Source organism: Solanum tuberosum, unplaced genomic scaffold (genome assembly GCF_000226075.1).
Source record: "Solanum tuberosum cultivar DM 1-3 516 R44 unplaced genomic scaffold, SolTub_3.0 scf00085, whole genome shotgun sequence".
Taxonomy (NCBI): Eukaryota; Viridiplantae; Streptophyta; class Magnoliopsida; order Solanales; family Solanaceae; genus Solanum; species Solanum tuberosum.
This window is the reverse complement of record NW_006239014.1, coordinates 867,546-877,137: the sequence shown is the minus strand read 5'-3', so window position 1 is coordinate 877,137 and position 9,592 is coordinate 867,546. Positions and strand designations below refer to the sequence as shown.

Below are 9,592 nucleotides of genomic sequence, written 5' to 3'. Positions count from 1 at the left end.
GCAACTTATTTTTAATTGAATATAAAATAAATTGGACCACAATTATTTTGGACGAATATCCTTCACAAGTTCACACATTGAGTTGTAAGATGAACCTCCTTCACTTAGTGCATTTTCCGCACTTATCTTTAGTTCTTAGCTTTTCCCTTATACTCTTCCCTTCTTTTGTATCCATTAAAATCCTCACCATTCCTTGAATCTCCTCTCTTTTCGCCAATTTTTTTGTCGGTAAAACCGCCGGTCGAATTGCCACCCCTAGCTCCTCCGTAAGCATGGTGGCGTTCATTTTTTGTTCGGCGTGTAATGGCCATGCAATCATAGGAACTCCATTTGTAAGGCTTTCAATCGTCAAATTCCATCCACAATGTGACATAAATCCACCCACGGATGAATGACTCAAGATTTCAGCTTGTTTGGCCCACATAGGAACTACTAGGCCCATATCTTTAGTCCTAGTTAAAAAACCCTCCGGTAAGTATTCAAACGTGCCATGTGTATGGCTTCCATTGGAGTTTAAATAAGCTCTATCTGCATCACCATCGGACGGTGGACGTACCACCCAAACAAATTTTTGTTGGCTTAATTCCAAACCCCATGCAAGCTCAATCATTTGTTGAGATGAAAGGGCTCCACCACTTCCAAATGATACAAATAGAATTGACTCGTAATTTTGCTTGTCTAACCATTGAATCACCTGTTTGCAAAAATATAAACAAGAGAACATGAATAATTTAGACTTAAAACTATGCATATATGATATTGAATATAATAGGCTTGATTTCTCGTATGGTAGTCAATTAATAAGTTATTACCTCATCACGCTCAATTATTTCAGTTGTTCTCCTCAAGGGACCAATTGGGTAAATTGGAAGTGGCACCTTTAGAACTGATTGCAACTTTTCATTACTTCGAATTGCTTTGATAGTCTCACCCTCTAAATCTTCCCAAGTATTAATCAAGATTCCATCAAAACACGTATATTCCATTGTTAGTTTAAGATACTCATGATATTGTTGATCGCTCCGATCCATCATGGGATCCACCACATCATCCGGTTGTAACGCTTTGCAACCCGGAATTTCCAAAGGCTGTTTAAGATCAACATATTCGCCCTCAATTTCTTGGTCAAGAACTTGTAGGTATATAAATAATGTTAATAACCATGCAGTAGAAGTATGGAACACATACTTAGGAATGTTAAATTCTTCGGCTATGGACAATATTTGTGTGCCAAAAATGTCGACAATGAGAGCATCTGGACGATGATTCATCGAAGCTATGACAGAACGAATTCCAGGCAATGCTTCGCGGACCAATAGACGTATTTGAGTGATAACTTTAGTAGTGGAGTCTATTAGGTGGGAAATATCGACTGATGGAATAGAAATAATTTCAATAGTTTTTTTCCCGTTGGATTTCTTGAGAAATTCGATTTCGGACGATGAAGAGGTTGTTGTGATAGTAAGAATTGTAATTTTGATATTATGATGAGTGGCTAATCGATTGCCTAAGACTAGTACTGGGATTAAATGACCCATACCAGGGCTTGACACTATAGCAACATGAAGTTGTGTGTTATCCATGGAAAAGAGAGAATTTTTGAAACACTATTGGTAGGAGTGGGAAAAAGAAAATTAAAAATGTTGATGAATTTACAAAGTGAAAGTTGTTTATGTATGGACGTTATAGGAATCACAAAGTTTGGAAAATCATAAATAATTTAATTTCTAGATGGACATAATTACATGACTAGTCTTTTTCTTAAGGGCAGTAGGGTCAGTAAATATAACAACCTCAAATATTTAGGAACGTTCAAGAACTTCATAATAATAATACAAATAATGTTTGTTTGCTTGGTCGAAATTAATTAATATTCATAACTAAATACGAGATAAAATATATAAGATTTCTGCCAAAAAAAAAAAAAGTTTCAACTAATAATAACCACTAATAAGTGGCTATGGAAGCTTTAGTCACTTGCTTCGTGTCCAAAATCCAATGGCCAATATCAACTATCAACTTTCTTGTTGTTAAATAATGTAAATCAACTTGTACTATTATTACTTTTTCCGGTAATTTTTATTTGTCTATAATATTAAGAAATATATTTTTATTTCTATTTGTAAATTTTATATATCATAATAATAATACCATAGTTAGTGAAATTTTAAAAGTGAGATATGGTGAGAATTGAATGTAAGCAAACCTTACTACTATCTTGTTGAGGTAGAGAGGTCGTTTTCGAAAATCTCTTAGCTCAAGTAGAACAAATCCAAGTACAAAAAAGAAGAAGGGAAAGAAATACAGCAAGCAATTAGAAAACAGTGCAAAGTCTACCAAAAAGTTAATACCTCCAAACAACTTTGGAGAAGCTGGAAGATGAAGAAGTGTTGGGTCATTTAGAAATGAGTTTGGGTTAATGGGTATGATTGTGAATGAAATCGGGTCTAATTAAATTTGGACCAATAAAAATAATGTCACATATTTAATTACAAATTCATTTATGGCACATCAACTTCCATTAAAAGAAGGGGTGATTTTAAGGTTAAATTTGAATTTAAGGATATTTTTAATATAAAATATGCGGATGGAAGAATATTTTTTATCTAATAGGTGGAAGAAAATATATTTTGAGCTATTTTCAATACATTAAGAGTATTTTCGACCCATTTTCGTAACTAAAATGATCCCATGTTTTCAGATCTTATCATATTTTGCCTATTTTATACATAATTTCAAATATTTAGGGAAAAGACGATAATTTCTTATTTTGTGATTATGATTTTATTTTTGATACTTAAAAATTTATTCAAAGTGATATTCATATTTATCATCACAAATTTAAATATGAGTGGGTGAATTAAAGTAAAAAACTTAAAATTCCATCTTTTGGGTTTTTAAAAACTTGAAAACTCACAAATGGATTCTGTGATTTATTGAAAGTTTTGACAAATAGATAAGTGAGGTTCATTATATTTAATATCTTAAAAGATCATTCATGATTCAACTATGATAAATTAGGTAACAAAATCATTAAATTTAATTTTGTATCAATAAGGTCTCTCAACTTAGGACTTCTCTCTTGTAAAATTACTCAATCAAATTTGTTATAAAAAGAAACTCGCTTTACCCCTTAACATTTTCAATTTGAGAAATAATACCCTCTTAGGCCCTTGGTAATTTGAATAGGTAATGTATGCCCTTGATCTTAAATCATCAGTGCCTTGAAATGAGTTGGATTATTACATATATTTTGAAAACATCAAAAACGACCTTCAATTAATTTGTAAGAATTAGATGGGTTGTATTATGATCCGTATTCTAATATATTTCAGCTTAAGTAATTTTTGAACGGATCTGTAACTCATCAATTTATTTATTTTATTCCACCAAATTCAATTTATCCAGCTGAAAACAGTACTTCACCAAGGACAGCCCAAGTAGCCAAAATCTCACAATTTAAAGTTGTAGTTGTTTGCAACAAATTTTAGAGTAATAGAAAAATAAATCAATCATAATAAAAATCTGAAGAAACAAGAATATTTCATTGACTAATCAATATGGGTACAATTTTGTTCCTCCCTTGATTCTTCTCTCATAAGATCTCTCATCAGATTTCCATGATTCGAGAGTCGTTAGTGACGTATTTCTCGAACTAGGATGATTTGGATTCTTGAACTAGGGTGATTTGAATTTGATCTCTTTGTGAATATTCCATGAATTTGTGAAATATTCTAGATTTTGATCTTTTTAGTAATATTTCATGAATTTGCAAAGTATTCGAGATTTTAATCTCTTTAGGAATATTCCATGAATTTGTGGTGGATATTCGAGATGCCTTTTAAGGGAATATAATACTCTTTATATAGACATTAACTAGTTAGGGTTTAGGATTGAGTAGCATCCAAAAATTCTAATTGAAATTGAACCCACCTTATAGAGTCTCAACTCGAATTGAACACACCTCATAGAGTCCCACAAAATTTAGTATGCAATTTATTTCATATCTTCACCAAAGCCTTTCTTTCTTGTAATAAAATAGGTGTTTTTGGTATATTTTATGTTTTAGTTAAGATATCTTAGGTTTTGGTGTTCTTTATTTCACACTTCTTCGATATAAAAAGCTTGGATTAATTAAATCATTATTTAATTTAGGGATTTTGGTTAATTGGATCTTCCCCAAAGTTTGATCTGACAATTAATTAACAACTCATATAATTAATGGGATTATTAACTAAAAAATATAGATATGATAAATTAGAAAGAGGGCGATAATAGATTGACTGGAATCTGATTATCAGTCAAACATAAGCTTGAAAACTTGTCAGATGATGGTTTATTAACAAATATTTAATCTTGCTTTATCTTGTTTCTCAATCAATTAAACAGCACGTGAAGATCCTACTAATTATATTCTTCTAATAAATAACATAATCACTAAAACTTTTGCTGATATCACAGGAAAATTAGCGAAAAGCATATTAGTAGTAACTTATAGCAAATGCTCTTAATTATGTAATATTTCCTGATATGAGAGCTATTGACAGCACTCATGAATTTGACGCAAATTATTAATTTCGTCTCCAAACTAATGATAACCTTAAAAACAGCTCTCTACTTGACTAATTAAACTTAGATACACACTCGATATACCACCAATCTGCCACATGACATATCAAGTAGTCTCAAACTCTTGTAGGAGCATGAGATTCTTAATAAAAAGTCAAGATAAGTGTTGAAAACACCTTAAACTTGGCGAGAATTTAGAGGTGTATTTCACTCATGTTATAAGATCAAGGATGTATTTAAGTTCAGTTAGTTAAAAATTCACGTAAATTTATGAGATTTTTCAATACTTCTCTCAAATATAAATTGTTCGCGCCCAAGGGTCGCATTCATTCGATCGATATTCAAAAGTCAGTAAGAGATTGTCCATTGTAGACCAACAAGATACATAATAGAGGGTCATTAGAAATGATTTATTTGCACCATATGTATTATGAGATATGATACAAAGCGTGACAATGGTCGCATGCCCTACAAAGTAAGAATGCACGTGGGGAGGGACCCTTTCCCCCATCCCATGTCTCCTTTGACCCACAAGTACTAAAAAAACAAATATAGACAGCACATGAAGTAGGTACTGCAACTTTCAACATCATTAAGAAGCAAATACATATCCATACACCCTTTCCATTGTTGTGTTACTAAAGAGAAGAAAATGGAAAACTATCCAAAGGTGTGGTTTCAGAAAGTTCACTCTAAGACATTGTCAATGAGAAGAAAATCCACATTAAAAGCTAAGCTCTAATTCAATGTGACCTTCAAGTTTTAACAACTAGTAGTAATGGGTGTTCTCCCCATGATTCGCCGCACTTTTCTACATTACAATGTGTCATATGAGGGTATTGCAAACCCAGACAAATAGAAACACACAGGATCTATCAGTTCATTACTTAAATACATAACTATACTGTAAGAGCAGCTCAGGGAACCATTGCTTCATTTCATCAGTTTGACTTCACAATTCTCTGGACACATCTACCCCAATGAGTTGCTCAATTCAATGAGCATCTTAGCTTCATATGGCGATCACTTGTTTAGAGAACTATACAATAGAGACAACAAGAAATCACATGCTCAAATTCAACTTCTCAGGTGTATAATAAGAGAATTTACAAATGAGATCTACGTAGTTGGCTCAATGTGACTTATAGTGCACAATTGATGTGGTGAACCGCGTGCAAATTGCAACGCTGCAGATATATATTCCTTTTTTTCCAATAATTAAGCTCATCCTATTCTAATCCTTTATCGGAATCATCTCATTAAGGAGCTTAAGCACGTGCTTTTGCACTACCAAGAGTGAGCTCTAGATCATCCACAGCAACTTCATGTATTCTCTCACCTTCCCATGCCTTCACTTTACAGCTCTCAAAATCAAATTCAGCGCCATGTCCCTTTTGAGCTGCTGCTTCGCCCCAGCCAAACATTCCATGTCCACTTAAGGCATCTAAGAGAATGTTCTGCTGAGGAAGAGGTTTTACAAGGTTAAAAGTAGGCGAAGTTGGAGCTGCCACCGTCTGGAAGCTGACCCAGCGTGCAGATTCAACTGAGACGGCATCAGACTCATCACATTCTGGAATTGTAGCAGGCTTAGAGTATCGGCGTCGAGTGGGACTTGATGGTGCAGAAGCAGCAAAAAGTGGGTGCTGGAAAGAATGCAATGGAAACCTGGAGAGGGATTCCCAGATAGGTTTGGGGGGCTTTGAACCTCGGGTAGGAGAAGAAAGAGGTGGGGTAACAGGGGCACTATTAGATATACGAAGAGGTGGCAGAGTAGAGGGAATGGAAGCTAAGTTATGGAGAAATGGAAGGATGTATGATGAGGGGTTCCCGTCACAACGGGAGGGGCTAGGGAATGACGATGATGTTGGGCTGGCATGGTAAGAAGGTACAGGACTGGGGAAAGAGGATGACATTGGGCTAGGCTGAATCGATGAACATGCACTGATATTCATAGAGGCACATCCATTTTCAATTGGTGGAGGCATGTATCCCTGCGATTAAGAAGAAAAATTAGCATCCCAATAATAGTAAATAGTTAAACAATATTTCCAAACATATCCACACTCATTCATCATATGTAATACTCCAGCAGTGAATCCATACACAACTTGACGGACAGAACCGCAAACTCTACCAATATAAGTAGCATATTTGGTGAGCAAATTGACAGAAGTTCGTTTTCTTAACCCAAATGGCTGGGGAGGGGAAAGGTTCATTTTTCCTTTTTTTATGACTATGGTGTCTCGACCAGCTTTCGCTCGCCTCAACTAATTCCACGGGATACCTACCACCTCCCACCAGCAACATACCAGCTAACTCTATCCCCAAATTGCAGCAATTCGTAAGAAAAAAAAAAAGGAGAAATATACAGGTTACTATCTGTTCAATTCCTACCAACTTCATAAACACTCCTAAACAGCACAAATATTTCAGATCTCAAACTATTTGAGATCTGCAGTATGAATACTTTGCCAAGCAAAAACTGGAACCATCAACATATGCTTTTCACCAAACAAGACATCAAAAATTGAAAAGCTTATTTTTAGAACTTGAAATCAAACAGTAGAAAGCAATAAACAAGATCCTATTGCTAAAAACCTTGACCACCAACACCAAAGTTAATCTCCAGATCTACTATTTTCTAGCTGGTATATAGATCTACAATTATAAATTGGCACAAAAACAGTAAAAATTCAGTAACAATAGCATCGAATCGAATTCTAACCTTACGATAAGTGGTGCCATCATCTTCAACGATCCAACCAGCTTCAATACAGAGAGCTTTCAAGACCTCGTTATTATCGCAGTGTTTTGGAAGTTTGAAGTTACCTTGAGTTCGTAACCCAGTAAATATTTTGGCGGCAATAGCTCTTCTTCTCCTCTCTCTTCTCTTATTGTTTTCCCTCTCCTTCCACGTCGGTAATCTTCCCGATGATCCTCCACCGCCGGTGCCAGCCGTCATATTCTGTTACAGGCGACGACGACAGTACAGAGTGGAAATGGGAGAGAGAAAAAGAGGGAAAAGGGCTTATTGGTTTCACAAATGGTGAAAAGCTTTTCTTTATTGGAATTGCACAACAAACACTCTGGCGTTGGCCTAGATTCTTTCTTCTCTTTTTTCATGGATTTGACTATACAAGTATTATGTGGCATTTTATACAACAAAAATGGGAGTACATAATATTATATTAAATTATCAAATAAATTTTTTTTAATAGATATGTTAAATACTTTTTTTTTAATTCATAGTATCATTTATCTTTTTAAAATATATAGCGATTAAAAATAATAATTTAACCTATGATATCTGTCAAAATATTATTATATTTTTAAACATCTCATTTGTTTAATTAGTATTAGTACTCCACTAGTAATAATTTTTTAATCGATGTCACTTGATTTGGACTACGGAAAGTGAATTAAGGAGGAGAAAGACCAAGTGTTGATAGAAAAGGTATATATTAAACTAAAATAGCAGATACATTTTTATAAGCTCTTGAACGAAGAAGGGGGCATAGATATTGTGTTAAGGAAGTTAGAGCATTTTGAGTGTCGTAGAAATTTTGAATATTATAGCAAGGTGCATAAAGGTTGCAGATTTAAAGGGAGCTATTCGTAAGATGAGATGGAGCAGAGTGATCAAATCAGACGAGAAACCCGAGTGGATTTTATAAGAGCGTAGCTAAAGAAAGTATAGAGTGATTGACTGGGTTTAATGTCATTTTAGGATGGCTAAAACATCAAAAAAATAAGGTGGAGTACATTGGTATTGGTGTACAAGAAAAGTGTGATATTCAACGTAATAAGTATAGAGGTATCAAATTATTAAGTCATACTATGATGTTTGGAAGCAGTGATCGGGATGAGTATGAGAAGGAGTATGTTTATATCTGAAAATCAATTAGAATTTAAGACAACGCGATCAACTACAAAAGTCATTCATCTCCTTAAAGCAATATATAGGGACGTGTATGATGGATTAATGACTTGAGATGTTTTAAGTCAATATGTGCATTTATGACTTACTTTAGGACAATTAAGGATGCATACGATAGATCCAAGACCCAGTTAGAACAGTGGAGGAGACTCCAAAAAATTGTTTGGTCATGATGGATTGCACCAAGGATCAGCGTTGAGTCAGTTTATATTTGTATTAATGATGGATGAATTGACACGACATATACAAGGAGAGATGATTTGGTGTGTATTATTCGCAAATGATATAGTATCAAATGACAAGATGTGTGGTGGAGAAAATGATAGGCTGAAAGATTGGAGATATATAGATCATACAGTCTAAAGGTTTCAAGTTGAATAGAAGTAAAATAGAGTATACCAATGTGCTAGTTCAGTGACATAATGCAGGGAGAATAGGTGAAAGTGAAGATCAATGCATAAATCATACCCGAGAAAGAAAGTTTCAAGTATCTTGGGTTCATAATTCAAGAAGATATAGAGATTAATAATGATGTCACATATCGTATTGGAGCAGAGTGTGTGAAATGGAGGCTCACATTCGGGATACTATGTTATACGAATGTGTTGTCAAAAGGTAAATTCTACAAAGTGATGGTTGTATCAACACTTATTTATCATGTATGGGGCAAAGTGTTATCCATTTATGAATGCCTATTGTTCAGAAGATAAATATAGCAACGATAAGGATATTTAGATGGATGTGTTGGCATATTATGATATATATGAATAGCAACGAAATTCTATGAGGAAAAGGTTAGAGTGGCCTCTGTGGTGAAAAAGATGAGGGGAGATAGATTAGATAGTTCGAACATGTAAAAAAATGGTGTGCAGATGTATAAATAAAAAGGTGTTGAAAAGTTAGTTGTTGCAAGAATTAGGAGAGGTAGAATTACGTACGCTAAAAAAAAGAGTGGATCAGAGGTGATTAGACATGGCATAACCTGATTTACGTATGTACTATTGGTATTTCTTACTTTCTTTTTTCATCTTGAAAATAATATTTATTTTTTTAATTGATAATGTAACATAAAATAAGCATATAACT

The 9,592-nt window shown here is 34.0% G+C and overlaps 2 protein-coding genes across 2 annotated transcripts; both read right to left on the bottom strand.

The window, feature by feature from the left end:
* Window positions 1–1,612, bottom strand: LOC102601479 (anthocyanidin 3-O-glucosyltransferase 5-like). The gene is made up of 2 exons (XM_006346930.2): window positions 813–1,612; window positions 1–694 (listed from the first exon to the last, which is right to left on the bottom strand). Exons 1-2 carry the CDS (start codon window positions 1,581–1,583, stop codon window positions 101–103), a joined length of 1,365 nt encoding a protein of 454 aa, XP_006346992.1. The 5' UTR covers window positions 1,584–1,612; the 3' UTR covers window positions 1–100.
* A 3,606-nt stretch (window positions 1,613–5,218) lies between these two features.
* Window positions 5,219–7,706, bottom strand: LOC102582060 (BES1/BZR1 homolog protein 2-like). Its single transcript, XM_006346868.2, has 2 exons — window positions 7,295–7,706; window positions 5,219–6,560 (listed from the first exon to the last, which is right to left on the bottom strand). Exons 1-2 carry the CDS (start codon window positions 7,529–7,531, stop codon window positions 5,838–5,840), a joined length of 960 nt encoding a protein of 319 aa, XP_006346930.1. The 5' UTR covers window positions 7,532–7,706; the 3' UTR covers window positions 5,219–5,837.
* Window positions 7,707–9,592: the final 1,886 nt, after the last annotated feature.